The sequence below is a fragment of the Osmerus mordax genome, chromosome 22, assembly GCF_038355195.1.
Source record: "Osmerus mordax isolate fOsmMor3 chromosome 22, fOsmMor3.pri, whole genome shotgun sequence".
Taxonomy (NCBI): Eukaryota; Metazoa; Chordata; class Actinopteri; order Osmeriformes; family Osmeridae; genus Osmerus; species Osmerus mordax.
Genome location: NC_090071.1, coordinates 11,655,450 through 11,677,864, shown reverse-complemented (window position 1 = coordinate 11,677,864; position 22,415 = coordinate 11,655,450). Strand labels below are relative to the sequence as shown.

The window sequence follows — 22,415 nt, the reverse complement described above, 5'->3', positions numbered from 1 at the left end:
GTACACACACACACACACACAACCATGCACTATTCCCTGTCTGTTGTTGCCACTAAACGAGCAAAAAGGTATGTGTGTGAGAGCAAGATAAAACATTGAGAAGCCACACCCAGGATTGGGTCCTTCAGTTTGTACAGGAGGTGAACTGGAGTCTTCCAGTACAGGGAAACACGATGACCCAGTTCACTTTTGACGGTCACATGACTGACGTTTAGTTTTGACATGTTATGAATTATAGTTAAATAGTATTTAAATAACATTGTAATACTATTTAAATAGAAATAGCAGAAATTACAACTAGTATTATCTCAGGTGTATTACAAATAGTGTGTTTTTGCCACATCGACTCACATTGTAAATACCCAATCACTGGTTAAATATTATTCCCATCTATCAACAATAATAGTTGTTTCTGTAGACACTCTCAAAAATCTCCAGAACTGCTGCTGGCGGTCAAGAGGAGAGCTAGGACCCAGGCATCAACAGGGGTGGTAGGACAAAGGTGTGTGTAGGGGTCGCTGGCTAGGTTTGGAGGGCAGGCAGAAACGTAGCTGCTTCCAGAAGGGGGAGGAGAGTGGGCTGGAAGAGGAGCCACGCCAGGTGACCTTGTGGCCAGCCTGGGCTAGCAGATGCACAGCCTTTGGGAGAGGGGCCTGGGCCTGGTCCTGGTCAGTGTGGCTGTCTGAAGGTGGAGCTTCTGTCTGGATCAGGACCAGCTGGGTCTGATGCTCCACCAGAGTTGCATGTAGACCACTCAGGAGCCCGTGATGAACCTCACTGCTGTTGTCTTGGTTGTGGCCCTGGTCCTGGTTCTGTCCTTGGTCCAGAGAGCAGGGGACCAGAACCAGCCTGCGACTTTGTTTTATGCAGTCCAGAACTGCCTTGGCTACAGCTGAAATACACAAACACACACGTTAATTTCACCCACAGCCGGCCAGCCAATCAGAGACACAACCAGCCAGCCAAATAGACAGAGACACAGTCAGACATTGATTGACAGATAGGCCGAGGCAGACAGACAGGTGTGGTGTCTCACCTTGTCCAGGCAGGACATCTCGGTGGTAAAGACAGAGGCTGTATCCCAGCTCCTCCTCTAGCACCGCCTCCAGCATCCTCCGGTCTTGTGCAGTAAGCCCCACCCCTCCGGGGCCCTCAAAAGGCATTATGTAGGCATCGTAGCTCTTTCCATCTGAGTAAAGAGGGTGAGGTACACACATGGTTTACCTTCCAGGGTCCCCCCAGCTCAGGGGTGGTACGGGAGAGCTAAAACTAGGTGTGTGAAAACCAGACTATTCAAAAACACAAGGCTTGGTGACAACCTGTCCAGGCACAAACAAACACACACACACATATACACACACCTGAGGTCCTTCCATGGAAACCCAGCCTGTCCCGTACAAACAGAACAATGTCCACCCTCAGGGTCACGTATATGACTACCGACATGACGACCACAACCACCAAGAGCACTGGGAGACCAACGACCAGGATATACGAGGGTGGGGGGGCTATGGGAACAGTAAGGACAAGCACCATGGAAACAGTCTGTTAGACAGGTTCACAAGTTATCCATTTACTTAGCTGGTTACAGTAAAAAGTCCTTATTTGAATTAGTGTCATTACCAGAGAATGTTTTATTCTGGAAGAACTGTGAAGGTAGATCTTTATAACACAAGTAGAACATGATAGAACAGTAATTTAGGTTGCTAGTGAAGATTAATGTCTGGGTTAAAAAAAGCAATCAGTTCATTGAATAATCAGTCAATTTACTAGACAATTACTGTAGCTAGTAATTTTTTGGTTCGTTTTCTAATGAGCCAGTTTGTTGGTTAGTTATGGAATGAGTCTGTTACTTAGTTAGGTGTACCCTTGAGTATCAGGCTGATCGATGCTAGGTCCATGCCCCTGGTGGTGGTGAGAATACAGGTGTAGTTGAAGACCAGGGCCTCCTCAGACACCTCCCTGATGGTCAAGGTTGCCGAACCATTCTGCCTGGGGGAGGTGGAGGGTGTCATAGTTTTACTATCAAGGGCCTGCTAAATGTGTTTTCAGAGAACCTGTGTGTGTGTTTCTGTGTGTCTGCATGGGTCTGTGTGCGAGGGAGTGCCTGTCTGTAAGCTCACTCCTTGTAGAAGACAGGGAGCATCTCATTCTCGTCCAGAAAGGTCATTGTCGTGTTCATTGTCTTCATCCAATACACCTCACTATCCAAGTCCTTGTATATGCTACTATTACAGACAATCTCTGCATGGGAGCCTGGAGATAAAACACACACATATGCATTGCCACTCACGCACACACATCAATTCACTCTAACAAACTTACAGAACCTTACTGAATGGTAGCAGCTCGAATCGACTGGATTCGAATACTCTGGTCCTTTTTTTGGAACCCCTCTGTTGAGGTTTCAAGGGAACTGAAGCAATAACAAAAGGTGACGTGAAAACACTGTTTTCACTGATTGGTCAGAGAGAATCGCGACATGGGACATACTGCACAGACCCGGCATTTTTTTTAACAGCCAAGCTACTATTAGGCTATAGCATGTAATAGCGACCGCAATTTTCTTTTGCCACTGGACTACTCGATTACAGGTAAACCCGCAAAACGCAGTTGTCAATTGAGGAGGTGTGGAAGATCCTGTGGTTGTGGATGCAGCCAGAGTGGCATGTGTTGAAGACAACGTTTTGCAGCGTCGTTATGACCAGTTACATAAAATGTGTAGCCTACTATACGCAGTGGAAAACAAATCTAGCGAATAGTCAAGTTGAGCTGGTATCATGCAGTGGAAAACCACAACAAATGCCTTCCAGACAGACATTCTGTAGCCTATGCAAGAGAAACATACCAAGGGTCACTTCTATGACTTCACCATTTTGTGGAGTGAGGATCTTTGGCTGCATGTTCCCTGTAAACACACACACACACTCATAAACACACACATCCACCAACAGACACACACACAAATAGTTTTGGTCTGGTCTGGGAGTTCCCACATACAGTACTCCACAAAACTGCCCAGGAACATGACAGTAGATGAGTAAAAGTGTAAGTGGGTGTTCCATTTGGGGTTCTCCCAAACATGAACCCGAACCCAGGGGAATTCTCTCAGTGCTCGGTGACCAGAAACAACCGGCTGAAACACAATCAGGGTAAGCACTGAAGATGATGGAAAGAGGCATTCAATTAAACAGAGAAAACTCCAGTCCCTCCAACTGTAGCCTACCTGAGACTTCTAGGAAGAGCAGAAGGAGGAGGAAGTAAAAGGAGTCCATTCTCAATCTCCTCTTCAATTGAAAATAAACTGGTGCCCGCAAGGATTACCTTGTGGTGTGCTCTGAGAGATCTCACCAAGTAGCCTAGAAATGTTTCTACAACATCGGAATGTTTTTTCTGGACATTACACTGTCAACACTGTATGGGGAACAAAGTTAACGATCACGTTGGATTCACATGACAATGTCATTTTTTTTACATTAGTATTTAGCCTAAATAAAAGGTGGAAGTTATGCTCTTACAGTTAGGCTATTGAATATAATGAACAATATATAATTAATTAATAGCTATAGGGTTGGTCACTAATTAGAATAAGTAGGCAATACAATAACATAGACATGTAGAGGCTAAATTAGTATGAATTATGTGAATTGACGTAAAAATACAAACCTTGTAAAAAGTAGGCCTACTTACAAAGTCACAACAACGTTGGAATGCCACTATTAAGGTATTACTCAAACATCCAGTTTGAGTTCTCTGTCTTTAGTGTTGTCTTGAAGACATAGACTACATAGGCAATACTGACAGGTTCGGTGTTAACCAAAAGAGAAGTAGAATGTCGATGGATCTCTGCTGACTTCCGTGTCACATTGGTTGGTGGTGGGTGACACTCTGGTACCATCTTGTGTTGCTAATAAGCACACATTGCTACTCCAACTTCTATCGACAATTTTGTGACCTGAATGTACAGGACAGAAAGAGTGGAAACAGATATTTTACTGTTAAGAAAACTGTATTTTTGTTGTGCTCGTGTTCAGTTCCAAACTGTACATTGTAGCCAATTAGGGCTTGGTGTCTGGCTGAGATATTACAATTTAACTTGGGCCTACACTCAAAAGGTTTGGGGCTGCAGCCCCAGAAAAAAATGGCTAGTGACGCCTTTAGGTGTATGTATAAAACATATACCTAAATGTAGGCTTGTTTTGTGCTCATCGTGTAATGGAGGAAACAGGGAAAAGGGCATTTTCTTATGACAGTTAGCTAACTAGCTCCTTGTGTATTATGAAAAAAAATGCTAAGCAGTTATAGGTTTAATGGCTTTGACCAAGCTTGTTTTGTCCTCATACAAGGCAGCACATGACCTACACAGTGTAGGACTAGGAAACGAGAGAGCACGTGCCCCAATATAAATCTGCTGTGCCCCAGTAAAATCTAAAAAATTTGAGTTTTAACAATTTACTTTATTAGTCAGTGCATTAATTTAAATTGATAATCCCGGAAAAAAAATAAACGCAGTATCCCAATCAACGCTCGTAAAAGTGTTTAACCGAAAACACAAAGCGATGCAGAATTCCATGTCAGCGCACTCTTCTGAGCTTGCCAAATAGCCACTGCAGCACGCACACAGAAGTCCAGGTGTCGGACTCGGCACAAAAGTCAGAATTGAAGTAGGCTAAGAAAACATTACAAAACTAATGATAGTTTCTAAATGATAGGCCTACCGGTCATGACTAAACATGACTAAAACATAAAAACAATATTACACGAAGCTTCATGATGAAGCTCCAAAAAACAGTATTAAATATTGATGTCCCTGCTAAAGCTTATATCAAACTTGCGTCCCTGAACTGTTGTACAGTGGGTTAAGCAAGGGGAGTCATAATATCAAACTGTAAAAATTCGACCAGCTGCCGAAACGGCCGCTTCGCAGCCTGTGTGGCCGGTCCAATTAAGGTGCCGAAAGGAAAAAGGCTGCGCTTCCAGGCGCATCGCAGCTAATCGCGGGTCTTCGCAGCCAGTGTGTCCCAGGCTTGAGATGCGGTCTCGCTCCTAAGAGCTGAGCTCAATGCACATATGACAGGTCGAAACACAAAATGTAGCCCGTCTTTAGATTTTTTCAAAATTGCATAGATGACGTATTACCACACAATCAAGCTATACAGGAAGTGTCGATGTTGTTCCGATATGCTGAAAAAAGTAACAAAGAAAAAAAACAAATGTTATCTCAATAGACAGTTATATTCGAAACTAGTTCGACAACACCAACAACTGAATATGTATAATATATTTTACTGGAAGAAGCACCATTAAAACTTTTATATAGATTCCTTACATGCACGTCGGCCAAAGGGGGTGTTCATGACTCTGGGGGCGTCAATGAAAGTGAAACAAATCTGTGGATAGGGAGCGGTCTGTTACAAACGTAAACTAAGACGGATACTAAATCTAATGTTACTATAGGCCTACTAATCAGAGCATTTAAGACTCATTAGATAAAAGTTATTTGAATATAGGACGTTTCCTTTCATTCATTAAGCAGGTAATATTTTTGTTGTAGGCTATTTATTTGTGTTTCAATCCAAGAGATCGAAAGCGATTTAGTTAGTGGCGACGAGTTACAATTATGATATGGAATGTTGAAGTGTTTCGCTGTATTTTAAATGTAATTTTGTTATTTGACTTGAAGTGGTTACATGGCTTGACGGGTAAGTTGTGACTAAAACTGTTTCCATCCTGCTGGTTAATTCTATCAACCAAATCTTTTTCGAGACGAGACAGGCCAAGATAAAGGAAGGGTGTAGGGTGAATACTGGTAAAGTGGGACAATGGGTGAAGTGGGACAGTTAAGCTTTATAATTGTTATATTTACATGTAAATGTTTCCATTCACAAAAATCAACACTGAGCTCATCATAAGCAAGTATGCGATAAAAAATATAGGTTACGTGTATATTACATCACTTCTGGGGGGGGTGGCTTATCATATTCAACAACCTTGCAGTGAATCGCGATGGTAAGTAAAAAGACATAGCATTCTGAGGTAAATAATGTTAAGGTTATAAAAAATAAAAAACTTATGGATTGTTTGTAATTGTTACATATTTTGTTATGGGATGTAATGGTGAATACTTAAAAAAATATATCATTTATATTAATCATCGACTTTCTATAAAAATTTGATTTTGACACTGTCCCAGTCAACCAATAGTGTATTGTTAAACTGGGACACGGTATTACTGGCAAACTGGGACGTCCATTTAAATAATTCTAATGGGGGAAATTTAGTTCCCTTTTTATTGTTTTGTTTTTTGTTTTGTCACAAAACAAAAAACAAAACAAACAAACAAAAAAGAAAGATGGAGGGTACAAGCTTGGATGACCAGGGCATTTGCAACATTTGTAAAGCCAAATTTGCTGATGAAAATGATCCTAAGAAGACAGAGGATTGGATCATGTGCATTGTTTGCGAGGACTGGTTCCATGAGATGTGTGGCAAGGAGAATGGCATCATTGAAGATGGGGAGGCATTCACTTGTACTGGCTGTTTTGACGCGTAGACTAACCTACTATACAAAAAGCTGAAATTAAATTTTACCTGTGTGAAATTAGTTAGCCTATAAGATGTTTATGAAGGTTCCTCTCTTTTTATATGTAAATCTATATGAAATAAATGAAACTAAATTAAATATTGTGGGCAGGCGAGGGGGAGGGGGTGAAACTGCTTTCCCTTAAAAAAGTGATGTTAATATTGTTATATTGTTGTTTATATTTTTATAGTGTCATTAGGCCTACACTTGAATAAGAATTTAATGTGTTTGAGTTGTGTCCCAGTTTGCCAAGAAAGGTGTCCCAGTTTGACAGTACCGCCTGGAAAAATGTGGTTTGGGGAAGAGTCATCCATCCTGTGTTTAATGTTTCTTTCTTTTATATTCTGTATAGTACAGTACAGCTCTTAAGCTATTTAAAATGGTATCATATGAGGGGCTAAGACATTTGGATCATAATAAAAAATTGTGCAGAAGGTAAATTATCAGAAAGTGTCCCACTTTACCAGTATTCACCCTAGGCCTTATGTTGGACAACAAAGTGCTCAGATTAGATTAGAGGCTTTTAGTGTGCATACTTAACATTTTCCATTGTCTGATAATGGAATATGGTTCATTGTGTGCAGTTTATAACGTTTATTGAAAAGTCTGTGCATTATGTGTAGGTGACATGTAGGTTGTGCTGGTGTCAGACGGTTGAAGCAGCATCCGGGATTGGAGAACAGGAGGGGAGAGAAACCCCCAGAGCAGCATGGAGGAAGCTACAGGTTCTCCTCAGGAGGAGGCGATCTCTCAGTTAAAGAGGTGAGACTGAGAGGGTGTAGTGGAGGGTTACCATCAGCCTGGTCAGCAACTAGACTACAAAAGGGGAGGGAGGAGGGATAGATTTCAGTGGTTAGATCAGGGGTCACTAATTGGCGGACCGCGGTCCGGGTCCGGACCCAGGCGGTTCCCTATCCGGACCCGGACCTATAACCGATATATTATTATGGAATTATTTCATTTTGAGGAACGTTTCCATTTTAACCGGCACATCTTTTTGTTCCAACTAAATGTGGTTTCTATCTTACTTGTCCAATACAAAGGTTCAATCAGGAGCTTTAATAAATGTAATCACCATGATAACTCACTCACTGACAGTTGGTTGCAACCTCTGTGGGTCAGGTTGTGTGTGTCATTCGCAACAACGCAGGCTAATCGATTTGTTACAGTACCTGTTTCTTCCTTAGCGAAAAACATGGCGTGCTCTAAACCCGGCGAAAATCCAAATCCAAAAATACCTAATTTCAGACAAGTATGCATTTGTGCTGCCGGTGGGGCGCACAAAACATGTGTTTAATGAGACGGTTGCCCTTGTCAATAGTGGTAGCTAATGTGAAACGTCACTATCATGGCCGTGGGAACTAGGAGTGCTGTAGCACCCCCTGACAGCACGAGAATTTCCAATGATATGACTTGAAAATTCACCACCGCGGCACAGCCCAGCCCCGCAGTAGCGGACTGGCCATCGGGAGCACCGGGAGAAGAATAACAATGGAAAACCAGGCTAAGAAACGTAAGGGTGGGGCTGAAACATTAAGAGACAAAAAGACATCACCTTCACTAGACAAGGTTTTACCAATTGAAAAACGGCTTCATTTTACATAAAGCTCAAAAAACTATTTTGTGCTCAAATAAAGGCAAAAAAAAATGGTCTTGCGTGCTACGCGCGCTCGCATTAAGTATCCTAGCGTTCTCACGAACTAGCATCACATCAAACAGAATGTGCATGACCTATTTTTACTCCCAGTCCATCCCTACTGCCCCGCAACATTAAGAACCCCCCCCCCCCCATAATAAAGCTAATATAATAGCTTTATTATATTATTATACAATAAAGCTATTATATAAGTGACTAGACCCTGATACTATTCTGTAGAAGCATGTCTCGGTTTATCTAACGGTTTATCTTCATACAGGTTAGGGTGTCTTTGGAGGAGGCAGAGTTACAATCAGCCAGAGAGGAAGATCGGTCCAGACATGGGGGAGATTGCACCATGGAGCCCAGGTGCAGTCCATCTACAGATTGAATTGAATGAACTATGTGTTTGAATGTGACTGTAGAATGAACCACTAATGCTGATGAACTGTTGTAGGGTGGAGGAGGAGAGACCGGTGTCACCAAGTTATCTGTCAATGAAGAGTGATCAGTCGATGGATGTACCCATTAATTTTAAAATGGAAGATACAACTCAAGAAGGGTTAGTAAAAAATAATTGAATAAATCACAGGTTATTGATTTAAATGTTGATCTTAATGTTGATTTATCTGTTTGATTTATTTGTTGTCACAAGTACTCAGATCTGCAAAGTTCATCCTGCCAGATCAGAATCACCAACTCCCAGTTATTCAGCCATGAGTGACTCTTCAGTGGACCGCTCTAACAACTTCAATGATGGAGGATTACCAAAGATGTGAGATACAAAACAATTTGATTTATGTAAAAGTATTTGACTTTAAAACTGTAAAACGTTTTAACTATTATTAAACTCTTAACTATTCTATTCTATTAAAACATGGTTAAATGTACATTGAATTATATTTTTGTCTGATTTTGCGATATATAATTAATCATTAAAGCAATGTTCTTCACAACCTCCCTACTAACAGTAAACCAGAAGACATTCTCTGTGACCTCTGCTTTGATGTTTTGGAAATTGAGAAGAGAGCTGTTAAGACCTGTCAGACCTGCAATAGCTCATTCTGTGAGAAGCACATCAGGAAGCACTACACTGATGCACGGTTTCAGACACACCAGTTAGTGGATGTGCCAGGGGGACTGGAACACTGCCAGGATCATCTCAAGCCCCTTGAGGTGTTCTGCTTGACTGACCAGAGGTTCATCTGCAGTCAATGTTCAGTGACAAAGCACAAAGGACATGACATTCATCATCAGACACAACAAGCTGGAGCAAAGGTAGCCGTTTATGCTGTTTATGCTTTATAAGGAAATATAGATAACAGTATACAATACTAAAATCTTCAATGCATAATAAACAATTATTATTCAAACTTTTTTATTGATTTCAAATTCTGTTCATGTAGCGATCTGCTGGAGTGGGAGCCCAGAGACCACGTTGCGTTAATGGTAGATGCCTGGCCTCTAAAGACTCCTTCCCAATTCCCAAGTGTATTTTCATTCACTTTCATCACTTTAAGGATTAGTTAGGAAGTCATCCAAATCCTATATTTGTTTTCTTGTTTCCATAGCAGTGCTGCCCCCTCCTGGTGAGATCAGCTTCCGGTCAGTAAAGCCAGACTCTGTGACTCTGAGCTGGGGACCTCCTGAGGGTCTGGAGGGACCCAGGAAGTTCAGAGTGACCTGGGAGGGTGATGGAGAACAGAAAGGCCTTTCAGTAACAGACATGTACAGAGTGGTAATAACCAGACTCCAACCTGGTCAGAAGTATGAGTTCACTGTGGCCACTGAGGGGGACCATGGCAACCACAGTAACCTTGTCTCAAAATCTACATACACAGGTAGGATCCATTGAGTGTATCTTTGAGTTTGTGTGTTTAAACAATTGTTTGTACCTTGTGTAGCTTTAAAAAAAAATACATTTCTTTCAGTGGTCCCGCCTCCCGAGAACATAAAGGTTGACCGGTTTGGACCATCTTCCTTCAAAGTTTGCTGGTCCAGATCTCCGGGAATGGACCATGTTCCACAGCGTTTCCTCGTATGCTACACCGGTCAAGGAGAAGAGCCTGTAGCGATACATGCTGAAGACTGCTGCACAACACTGACTGACCTGCAACCTGGTACTCAGTACGCTGTCAAAGTCTGTACTGTGTTGTACAATAATGAAGAGAGTGAACCTGTCAACACAACTATCTGCACTAGTAAGATCATTTGTGAACACATTTGTTAAAGCAGGGTATCCACAGTAAATGTTGTTCCACTTCTGATATTGCATTTCTTTTATCAGGTGTTCCTGCTCCAGACAAGTTGACAGTTGTCTCAGTGGACACCACATCAGCCACTGTGAGCTGGGAACAGCCAGATGGAATGGAACAGACCCAACTCCAGTACCAGGTTTCCTGGCAGAGTCCAGGAACTGGAGACAACAGAGATAACAAAACCATTGAAATTGGCTGCTCCACCAAACTGAATGGCCTGCAACCTGCAACACAGTATACTGTCAGTGTCTCAACTTTGTTTAAAACTGGAGAAAAAAGTGAACCAGTTCACACAACTTTTAACACTGGTAAGAAATATTCATTTTACAAATAAAATTCCATTCATACTTGCAAGGAGGCTGTCAAGAGAAGAAAGCAAAATGTAAAATAATAAAAATATAATGATCAGATCAGTATTAAAATAATGTAGGACCCAGGGACAAATAAGTGACCTGCATTAGAAAAAGGTAGGCTATAAGAGATTTTACAATAGGCAGCAACAAATTAAGAAAATAAAGAAAAATAATAAGAAAAATATTCCTCTTAAACCTAAAAGCAACAATATCTCACTCCTCATCAAAAATCTCAACATAACTTACCCCCTAGTAGGTGACTTAGTGCTTATATGAGCCGTGCGAGAGTCCAACTAAAGTTGTTCAGTCATTGACCCTGCTTGCTTACACGTCAGCTGTTACTTTCCATCTACTAAGTATCTGGGTGTATCTGGGTCTATCTAAGGTCAGTTATGGCCTCTTTCCATGTCTCCTGATTACTTGGGTCGTAACCTTTGGTCAGTGACAGTTCATCTAAGGTACACATTCAGTCCTTAGTCTGTGATAGTTCATCTAAGGTAAGTCAGACAGTTAATCATTCAGTTTCATACAGTTTTCAGCCACGACATTAGCATCGCTGTGGTTCACTTGATAAAAAACCTATGGGACTTTTCCTTTGAATTTTGGATTATTGCAGAAAATAAACATAAAGAAGTTTATGATCATAACACATTTTGTTTGTTCATCTGTGAAGAAGTAAATATCTAACTGTAGGCTGTAAACAAACTACACCCTCTGGCCGCATGACTTCAATGTCACCTCCACTGAGTTTGTAACTTCGGATTTCATGTGTATGCCTCTTCTACAAAACAGTAGGTATAAAGTTTAAGGTTGCTTTTCTAAAATCTGCTCATGGCATTAACCTGTATAATGTCAATAAGTTGATTTTACTAATTCAACCTTAATCACATATGAGCTTTGTATTACTGTGTGCTGTAATAGCAGCAGACTGAAAAAGAGACTATTTTTTTGGTTCTGAACCTCCCAACAGCAAACACGATAGAAGAGGGTAATGCCACTTGGCACATGTGGCTTTGTGTATCTATACTAGTGTTGCAATGACACTTGTGATTAGTTATACAACACCAATAAGCTAAAACTTGGGACGCTGTGCAAAATGTAAATACAAACAGAATCCAATGACGCTGCATCCTCTGGACTAAAGAGGAGAGGCAAGGCAAGTTTATTTGTATAGCACATTTCAACAACAAGGCAATTCAAAGCTTCAATGCTTCACATAAAACCATTAAAAGCATAAAAACGATTTAAAAACAATGAAGAACATTCAAGACATAAGACATTAAAAACAGTCAAAGAAGGACCATCCGGCTTGTTATCAGCGCTCAGTTCAAAAGCCTACATTTCTGATGGTATGGGGGTGCATTAGTGCTTTTAGAATGGTCAGCTTGCACATCTGGAAAGGCAACATAAATGCTGAAAGGTATATACAGGTTTTAGAGCAACATTTGCTTGCATCCAGGCAAAACAAATTCAGGGAAGGCCTTGCATATTTTAGGAAGACAATGTTAAACCACATCCTGCATCTGTTACAACTGCATGGCTTTGTAATAGAGAGTCCGGGTGCTGAACTGGCCTGCCTGCAGTCCAGACCTTTCACCAGTTAAAAACATTTGGTGGATCATGAAACGAATAATATGACAAAGAAGACCCAGGACCGTTGAGCAGCAAGAACCCTGTATCAGACACCAAAGGGACAACATTCCTCTCCCACAACTCCAGCAACTTGTCTCGGCTGCGTTTCCCGAAAGCGTCATAAGCCTAAGTTGATTGTAGAATCCATCGTAGGATGAATCTTAGTTTTACGGGCCGTTCCCAAAGACATCGTAGCTAAAGTGTCTCTTGAAAATTCGTAACTCTTGAAAGCGGATAGTTTAGCCTACTCCTTACGAGAATATTTGGGAAATGCACGTAAGAAATATCGATGGTTTCGTTTTTTGCTCGATCGTTGCTACGATCCATCGTTATCAGGAAACGCAGCCCTTCTCAGTTCCCAGACAGATACAGACTGTTGTTAAAAGAAGAGGGGATTCTACACAGTGGTGAACATGGCCTTGTCCCAACTTTTTCGAGACGTGTTGCTGCCATCAAATTCAAAATTACTTATTTTTTCCTTAAAATGGTACATTTAATCAGTTTAAACATTTGAAATGTTTTATATGTTCTATTGTGAATAACATAATGGGTTTATGAGATTTGTAAATCATTGTTTTCTGTTTTGTATTTTATTTTACACAACGTCCCAACTTTTTTGGAATTGAGGTTGCATTTCCAGTTTTACTTAGAGCCCTAAATCCCTTATTGTATTTATTTGTCTGCATACTTCTATGTGTTTGTTTTTCAGATATTGAGTCACCAAGGTTCATAACAGTTAACTCATTGACAACAACCTCAGCATCTCTGAGCTGGCAACCCCCTGATGACATGGAGGAGAAGCAAAGGTACAGAGTTGAGTGGAAATCTGGTGGGCATTCCGACCACCATATTGTTCATGAGTCATCCTATAACATAACTAACCTCAAGCCTGGCAGAGAGTATGCCATTAAAGTTGCAACTGTTGGAGACAATGAGAAACTGAGCAAGTTTGTTGAAACGACATCAAACACAGGTGAGTAGAAATTATGTCTGACGTTCACCTTCTGTCTGTTAGGCCTTACAGTAGATCTTATAAACCTATCACACCAGGGGCATTGATATGCAAGGGCAGGGAGATTGCACTGATACACTGTACTGGATGCATTTTTTTATATGTATTTTTTTTTTTTTGTGGTTTAAATTTGAAAACAGTAATACACATACCCACGTCTTCTCAGGTTGAATACACTTTGTTACACAATGTTACATTCACTAACGTTGACTATTCTGACATTCATTGACAGTTTTAGGGTTGAACAATCCTAATAATAATAATACATGCAATTAATACATAATTAATGTCATTAATACATGCAATTTCAAGAACAGCGCAGTTAAATAGGTGGGCTGGCAAACCATTTGTGGTTGTTGTTGGTATTCCCTTACCTCACCACATAAATGTTATTAATGTTATTCATAATATAAATGATGTTAACTTTTCTAGAACCAACCCCTCCTGAAAACCTGCATCTGAAGAAAGTTAAAAACACATCTGTCACATTGTGTTGGGACACTCCAGTCAACATGGAGGATCTGTCATATTCATTCAAGTATTCCTGCAATAGAGAAAACATCGAACACATAACTAAAAACAACAGTGCTGTTTTATCTGATCTGGAGCCAGGAACATCATACACCTTTAAGGTGGCCACTGTGCTAGAAAATGGCTGCACAAGCTTAAGAGAAACTATTGATCATAGCACAAGTAAGTCAACTACTGCACTACTTTAGTTTAACTTGATAGCCACTCTGGTTGAAGGTGTATATTGTATTGTGAATGGTATTTACTGTTAGTTTTTTACTAGATATTACTTTTCCTAATTTCTAATTGCAGACAAAAGTTTCAAGTGTCTATTGGACAACTTGGGACTAGGACATTGTTGGACAAACAAACTGACCGTAGAGATGGTAAGACAGATAGATAATAATTCTATGTCTGAAAAAGCTGACCTTCCATCACAACTACAATTATTTTTAAAGAGGTTGCTGATGGTGAACATTAAAGCAATGAATCTAAAACAAGATGCTGATCAACACTCGTTACCCGACCACAAGCCATCAAGTGATGAAGAGATGCCTGATGGCTTAAAGGACATTAACCCTCTTGATGTCATAACTGCTCTGTTTTTGTGCTCAGATGGTATCTTGCAACAAGAGCTCAGTCTTAAATTATCCCTGTGTCAGTTTGCTGTTCCTCTGCTGCTGCCCAACCCTGAAACACAGCAATGCACTCTGATGCTGTGGGCCATGAGGGACATTGTTAAGCAATTTATACCTCACCCTCCTGGTGACTCAAAAGAGTATGTGGAGAAAAGTATTGTAGAGACTGAGCTCCCAATGGTGTCTTTTGTTAGATTCGGAGATAGCAGCTTGTCAAAGTCTAAGGTTTTAAATGATCTCAGTAATTCCCAACAGACCCACAACACATTTGTTCACCGTAACATGAGAGGTGGGAACATCCCAAAGACGATATCTGATGGTTTAGTAGAAATAAGCTGGTACCTGCCAAGTGGAATCCCGAACATTGACGTCTTCCCTGAACCTGTGGCTGTAGCTAATCTTCGTGGAGATATTGAGGACTTTCCAACCCAGTTCAAGTTCCTCTGTGAAACATCAGCTGCAATGTTTGTGTTTTGTGATGATCTGGATGTCAAATGTATTCCAGACCTTAGTCAACTGAAACTGCAACTCTTCATTGTCTGTGACTTTCAATCTGGTTTAAAGAAAGAAGCTGCAGAGTTCCAGAAATACAACGTTGAGATTATAGAAAAGAGAAAAAATATGAATGAAGCAGAACTTGTGGATAAGATTTGTTCTGAAGTGAAAAAGGTCTTGAAATCAGACCACCTCAAAATTAAAGTGGAGAGTATGGTGGATGTTGCATCTCAGTTGTCTATCCCAGTGGATGAAAAATGCAGTCCTTGTGACACAGCAAAAGATAGAGCAGCCAGAGTAACAGAGAACATCAAACTACCTTTACAAGGGACAACTTGGAAGGAACTCACTAGACTGGAGAAAGAACAATGCATACTTAAATTAGCAGGAGATGAAAAACATGAAAGCGATAAGACTGAACAAAGGAGGGAACAGGTGAAAATTGGCATGAGTGACAGCATCAAATGGTTCATTGAGGGTTTGAAAAGTCCAGAAGAAGAACGATCTTATTTCCTCAAGTGGATGAAGATCATCCTGGACAACATATCAAGAGCAAAGCATTCTAAACTTATGAAGAGAGACCAAAGACAGGCATTTCCTGAGGGTCACCCTGACACCAACATGAAGGAACTTGTTGACAGATCCTTGGGAACAGAACACTTCCTGAGAGAAGTTGGTCAGCTGTATGAAGCATCTATGTGTGTTCCTGAAACCACTGACCTTAAACATCAACTTCAAGAACTGCCAACAATCTGTGCTGAGTTAATGTTGGCTGGCTTTCCATTGGAACTCATGGATGGGGATGTGTCTAACATCCCAATGAGGTGGGTAACCGATGTCCTGAAAGAACTTGACTCTCTCATCCAACTCAATAACAAGATCAGAGTGGTTACAATTCTAGGGTCCCAAAGCTCAGGGAAGTCCACTCTCCTCAACACCATGTTTGGAGTTCAGTTTGCTGTCAGCAGTGGAAGATGCACCCGAGGTGCCTTCATGCAGCTCATCAAGGTCAAACATGAGTTCAGAGATGTGATCAAATGTGACTTCCTAATGATCATCGATACAGAGGGTTTGAAGGCTGCACAGTTGTTAGACTTAACTGACAACTATAAACACGATAATGAGCTGGCCACGTTTGTGGTAGGATTGAGTGACATATCCATTGTGAACATTGCTATGGAAAACCACTCAGATGTGCGAGATCTCCTGCAGATCGTAGCTCATGCCTTCCTCAGGATGTCTCAGAAAGAATCAGGGAATAAGCCCGGTTGTCTGTTTGTGCACCAGAATGTGCCGGATATCTCTGCTCCTCACAAAAACCGTAGGGATCAGAAGCTCCTTTTAGAACAGCTCAATGAAATGACAAGCGTTGCAAGCAGGATGGAACATTTGGGTAAAGACTTGGTATTCACTGACATCATCAACTACAGAGCAGAGGACACCTGCTACCTGCCAGGTCTGTGGTATGGAAGTCCACCCATGGCTCCAGTCAATCAAGGCTATAGTGAAGGTGTGGCCAAAGTCAAGAGCTATTTAATCCAAACATTTTCTAATAAAACCGAAGCAGCAGAAACATTGCTGGATTTCAGCAAGTCTGTGAAAGATTTATGGGATGCAGTAAAGGGTGAGAACTTCCTCTTTAACTTTCGCAACAGCCTGGTGGCTGAAGCATACAGCAAGCTTAGTGCAGAGTTTAGCAGTTGGGAATGGGACTTCCAAAAGCCGATTTCCATTTGGCTGTTGGAGGCAGAAAATAGAGTGGCAAACTATGGTTTGATTGACTCTCAAGAAGAGAATCTCCTTGACAAATTTGCAGAAGAGTTAAGAACTGAAGCTAACGATCAACTTAAGACACATGGAAAAACTTTTGTCAAGAAAGTGGCTGAATACTACAAAACAGGTGCAAATTTGCGACTGGTTGAGAAGTACAAGAATGAATTCCACATTGATACAGAAAGCAGAAAGAGGAGGATGGCCAAGACAGTGGAGAGAAGATTAGAAGTTGCTGTGGATGTGAGAAAATGCACATTTGGAGTAGACAGAATTACAAAAAACAATAAAACAATTATGGAGACAAATGTTTCGGAACTTGTTAAGTGTTGTCGAGGTAAACAGAAAATGACCGTAGAGCAAATCGAACAAGAATTTGAAAAGATGTGGACTGAAACTTCAGAACAGCTCTCATTTAAAGGTCATGAGACTCAAAATGTTCCAGCACTGATCACCACTGATCTTCATGTTAACTTGGCAAGGGAAGGTCCCAAAGTCCAGGAGATGCTAAATAAATCAAAGCCTTTAGAGAACTGTGGGAAAGATGCATTTATAGTGAACAGGGCACACATATTTAAGCAGCTATACAATAAGAAATTTTCAAAGAGCACTTTTGAGACTGAAAAGGTTCAAGACATGGCCAATGACACCATAAACCAGTGTCTGACATTTGTAGCAGGAAAGGTGAAAGAAAAAACTGACTACCACCCAGCTCACACCATGGAACTACTGGAATTAATTGAAAATAACCTGAAAAAACACTGTGAGTTGGACATGAGTCCTAAGATTGCTGCAGCTCTGAAAATACACATCTGTGGGCATGCAGCGAGGGAATTCCAGAGCATGCATGAAGCTTTCATCAAAGAAAAAGACCCAGAAAGAAACTTTTTGGCGTTGAAGACCCAGTACTGTAATGACTTCAAAGGCCTTTACTACCAGAAAGAAATGAGGAAAGAGTACAAAAGAAAGGCCAAAGAATTCACAGATGAATCTCTTAAACCAGCAGTCATGGAGTATATCCAGAAATCTCCCAATCTGGACATTAATGGCATAATAAAAGAAATTGTTGAATTCAGAACAATAAGAAATTTTCAGTTGTTCATGCTTAAAGAGCTATCATCATATGAGTTCGACAGGTTCCAGAAGTATATTAAGAACTATAATGAAAGCGCACAGAATTTGATCCAGCAAATATTGGAAAAAAGATGGAGAAGTAATGAAATTGAAATTGTGAGGACAATTTGCGGAGAAATACAGGCTGCTGTTGTGCAATTAGAGGGAACTCACATTTCCAATGGAGGAGACATAAAAGAGTTCTTTGTTGGTTTACGCTCAAAACTGTATGAGAGGCTTGTCATCTCTGACAATACAACAGGATTGGTTGTAAAAGATTTCAGGGCCAGTGAATTTTCCAATGTGTTGACAGAATTAATTGGAAAAATGAAAAAAGACCTTTCAAAAGACCGAAAGGAGATATCTGTACCTTGCGGCCCTCTAAAGCAACAGCAGAAAAAGCTGTTAGGCTGTCAGAGATTCTGTCCACGGTGCAATGTCCCCTGTGATAAAGAGGGGGAGAGTCACTGGTGGCACACTGCTTTGACTCATCGACCACTTGCATTTGGGAAGGAAGAAAAGTCTGGGAAACTTACCTTTCAGATGTGCTCACATACAGACAGCACCTGGTTTACGATTTGCAAGAGTTATTTAAAAAGAGAGGTCCAGCCGTATGACACCCCAATCACAGCCACACCCTACTGGAAGTTTATCTTTGCAAAGCACAATGAAAAGTATGCAGAGAAACACAAATGCTCACCAGGTAAAATACCAGAAGCTTGGAAAGCAATCACAAGAGAGGAGGCTGTACAGAGCTTAAATGTATGAAAATCAATATCAACTTCAATCAATCGACTTTGTTTCACCAAGATCAATGGCTCCAAGTGACTTTAGAGTAAATCTGATTGGAATATGAAATATTGAATTATTTGTGATGTATTGTACTCTTGTACTCTGACGATGTACTGTTATATTGTAGTTTATGTTGTTGTTGCACAATACCTGAGATATTAGTATTGTTGCACAGTGCCTGATACAAATAGACTGTTTCCTAACTTTGTGTAATGACAACGTGAAAGTGTACAAAGGTGACTTGGGCTTAACATGAACTACATTTAGTCATTTAGCAGACGCTCTTATCCAGAGCTGGACAAATATGGCCCTTTAACCTGTACATATATTGTTAGAGGACAAATGGACAACATGTTTTAGTTATGTTTGATACATTCACACAGCTTATGAGTTTTTGAGATAAATCATTTCTGTTACTAATATCTCCACAAGTAATTCAAATGTTTTTATTTGTTGACTGAGGATTATAAGGCCCTAATGTTTTTTTGTTGAATTAAAATGACAATGTTATTGTTCAATGATGTAGGTTATGTCGTATTTTACATATGGTTACATATGGTTATAGATAAACATACAGTTTATCTGTCTGATTTATATAAAGATTGTTTTCGAGGATAAATTCACTTTACTAAACATTGTAAATGGTAACATTATCTACTGATTGCTTTATGGATATTACAATCAATACAAACAATCAAATCATGTGTAAAATGATTTGGGCTCAAATAAAAAGTGTGTTGAAAAACACTGTGGAGTTTGTTACTTCATACAGTATTAAATGTAATTCTTATTAAACACCATAGAACAGACAAGTGTGAGTTTACACACTACAGCATCCATGATGCAGTCATACTTTAGCAGTACTGTTTAACATATTTATATTTAGTTTATACATTGTTTATTATGTACCAGACTTTTATCCAAAGCTACATACTAATAGTGATAGTTTCATATTGAAAGTACTGTAGAATATTAAGGATCAGGGGCCGGTTGCACAAAACACCTTAAGTTAAGATTTTCCTTAAAGTCAGAGTTAAGGTTTCCTTAAAACATAATCGGTTGCACAAAGCACCCTTATGCCTTCTCCTTAAGGTTTCCTTAAATGTTCCCTTAATTAAGGTTTTCTCCTTATCTTGGTCGTATACTTAAGGATTCCCTTAAAGTTCGTTAAAGCATTGCACGAAAGACCTTAGCAAACAAAGTAAGGAAGAAAACTTAAGGTACCACTGACTTATTCTTTACCGCAACATGGCTGAGTTTATGGAGATACATTAACCCATCCCACACCTATAGCACTCTGTTAGGCTACTGTGCTGCAGTCTAAACATGAAGGCTATTTATGCGTCGGCTACCGCTGTAAATAAAGTAGCTTGCCTAGACTCACGCCGGTAAATGCAGTGTAACTGTTGATCTAATTTTGATCTACCTAAGAAGTAGCCTAAGCTAGCTCTCACTTAAACGTTACTGTGTAGCAACAAGACCTACAAGTAAAGTTGATATCGCCAGTCTTATTGGACTCCCTCCTGAAATTGGTTCTCTTTTTTGGACATAACAGTCGAGTTAGGCCTATCATATAGCTAGCTTATATTTTTTATTTCTTGAATTGACCGCTTCACCAAACTTCTTGAGTTTATTTTTTGATGCAATTTCGTCCTCCATTCTGTGTTTTTTGTTTGCAGTTATTTGTGGATCAAATTTACGTTTTAGTACCCAGCTAACACAGGACATTGCAGCGTTATTTTTGGTCCTGTGGACAACGTTGCCGCGACGGCGTACCTTGGTCGGCTGGATACGTTATTTTTGGTCCCGTGGGTTACGTTGCCGTTGCGTCGCTCTTTGGTCGTAGGCAGGGGCGGACGGGGGGAAAAAAGTGGCCCGGGAGATACTGTCAGACCGGCCCACTCAATACACAGCGCGCGGCCCACTCGGTACACGGCGCGTTGCCCACTCAATGCTTAACTCTTGGCTAGTATCAGATGATTATACTTATAACTACAAAGCCTTAAGGAATGAATGTCAGCAGAGAAAGACCACACAATAAGTCAGGTGGCTGAGCGGTGAGGGAATCGGGCTAGTAATCTGAAGGTTGCCAGTTCGATTCCTGGCCGAGTCAAATGACGTTGTGTCCTTGGGCAAGGCACTTCACCCTACTTGCCTCAGGGGGAATGTCCCTGTACTTACTGTAAGTCGCTCTGGATAAGAGCATCTGATAAATGACTAAACGTAATTGTAAAGAAACTGGAATCAGAGGGTAGAATTAGTATGAACAATATATAAGAAATGAACAGAACAGAACATACGATGGGGTGTGAACATCAGTGGTATCAGTAGTGTTGCATGCTGGATGTGTCATTGTTTGTTTGTTTGTGTGTGTAGGGTGTTGAAGGTGCATAACAAAACAATAATTTACGTAACAGAACCTAAACTAGATCTCGCCCAGGTGCATTAAGGTCAAATGGTAATAAAAAACATTATTATATGGCAACGACAGTACGAGCGTTCTGATTGGCTAATGGGTAGTCATGCCAGCCGCGTATTGACCTCATCGCCGGTCTGCGGTCTGATACGGATTCTTATTGCCCTGCTCTGACGTCATCTTCAAAATGAGCGATATCGAGGAGTCAGCTAAGTTTTACTATCCAGACGATACTGAAGACATCAACAGTGATGAAGAAATTGTTAACTTTCTAAAAGAGTCGTTATTTGTGTTGGAATTAAAGCCATTTTAGCAGAACCGTGTTGTCCGCTTTCTATCAAAAGTAATTGGTTGCTAGGCAACACCTGAAACACACCGTGAGAAGACTTGAGAGCTAGCTACAATTAGCCTACCATTTATTTTCATTTACAAAATGACAAGAGCTAAAAATGCCATATAATAAACAACTTACTAACCTCGACCGTTCGGTCATGCCGTGAAATATCAAACTGAGGCTTGAACGTATCAACCGAGCAATGACCTCACTCTCGTTAGTAAGTAGTTAATATCAGTATACTCTATATACTCTATACTAAATCAGTGTTATTATTAGCTCACTACATGAGTAGTTTTTGCAGCAGCTCACTTTTTCTGCAACACCGTCTATGATTTCTCACTGTCCAGAATCTGCAAAACATCTGTCTGAGTAGCCATCAACATAGAAGCCTCCAGGTGCTGTTGAGAGAGTGAGAGAGTGAGCCTGTTTTTGATGTATTTCAGCGTCGGAAAGCGTTGCTCGCATCCTACCTGTGTGACAGAGAGGGTAAGCAGGAACCTTTATGCTAGGCCTATGATGTGGTATGCATCTGTCAGGACGTTGTACTGCTTCAGAACTCGGTAGCAACAGGTTGGACAGTCCTTGCAAGATGAGCACTTTTTGTATACTATCTCTGCCTCATCTTCAGTATCTTCCGACCCGGGTTCTGTTGTCTTGGTTGTGTACTCATCAAATACTGATGCCTTCAGCCTATCCCACTGTCGTGCCAGACTTTTGAGTTTGCTTTGTAACTCGGCCTCTGTTGCTGTGTCATCAAATGGCAGCAAACACTTACTCAACTCTTGGAGTGCTGCCTCTGGGAAACTTTCGCCGTAAGATGTAACCTGGCTGAAGTTTTTCCGGTCCAGAAGTGCCAGATCAGCATACAAA

At 40.7% G+C, this 22,415-nt stretch overlaps 2 protein-coding genes across 3 annotated transcripts; one reads left to right on the top strand and one right to left on the bottom strand.

Annotated features, from left to right (window-relative positions):
* Positions 1–436: 436 nt before the first annotated feature.
* On the bottom strand, positions 437–3,812 carry LOC136966179 (interleukin-18 receptor 1-like). 2 transcript variants are annotated; one of them, XM_067260610.1, is made up of 8 exons: positions 3,691–3,812; positions 3,227–3,414; positions 2,849–2,908; positions 2,124–2,256; positions 1,868–1,992; positions 1,362–1,508; positions 1,037–1,189; positions 437–892 (listed from the first exon to the last, which is right to left on the bottom strand). In XM_067260610.1, the coding sequence occupies exons 2-8, from the start codon at positions 3,273–3,275 to the stop codon at positions 480–482; spliced, it is 1,080 nt and encodes a 359-aa protein (XP_067116711.1). In that variant the 5' UTR covers positions 3,276–3,414; positions 3,691–3,812; the 3' UTR covers positions 437–479. The 2 variants fall into 2 exon arrangements, with proteins under 2 accessions (XP_067116711.1, XP_067116712.1); XM_067260611.1 differs by having other exon boundaries at positions 3,667–3,749.
* A 4,685-nt stretch (positions 3,813–8,497) lies between these two features.
* LOC136966178 (interferon-induced very large GTPase 1-like) lies at positions 8,498–19,560 on the top strand. Its single transcript, XM_067260609.1, has 11 exons — positions 8,498–8,588; positions 8,677–8,781; positions 8,875–8,994; positions 9,191–9,497; positions 9,626–9,668; positions 9,791–10,060; positions 10,151–10,420; positions 10,507–10,785; positions 13,172–13,435; positions 13,907–14,167; positions 14,297–19,560. The coding sequence occupies exons 1-11, from the start codon at positions 8,578–8,580 to the stop codon at positions 18,766–18,768; spliced, it is 6,402 nt and encodes a 2,133-aa protein (XP_067116710.1). The 5' UTR covers positions 8,498–8,577; the 3' UTR covers positions 18,769–19,560.
* The last annotated feature ends 2,855 nt before the right edge of the window (positions 19,561–22,415 follow it).

Coding starts and splice junctions, on each gene's coding strand:
- LOC136966179 (XM_067260610.1), bottom strand. CDS start 3,275: ATGGACTCCTTTTACTTCCTCCTCCTTCTGCTCTTCCTAGAAGTCTCA. Junction 1,190..1,361: donor TTTCCATGGAAGGACCTCAG/GTGTGTGTATAT, acceptor CTCTTTACTCAG/ATGGAAAGAGCTACGATGCC. Junction 893..1,036: donor AGATGTCCTGCCTGGACAAG/GTGAGACACCAC, acceptor TGTGTATTTCAG/CTGTAGCCAAGGCAGTTCTG.
- LOC136966178 (XM_067260609.1), top strand. Junction 9,669..9,790: donor GAGACCACGTTGCGTTAATG/GTAGATGCCTGG, acceptor TTGTTTCCATAG/CAGTGCTGCCCCCTCCTGGT. Junction 13,436..13,906: donor TGAAACGACATCAAACACAG/GTGAGTAGAAAT, acceptor TAACTTTTCTAG/AACCAACCCCTCCTGAAAAC.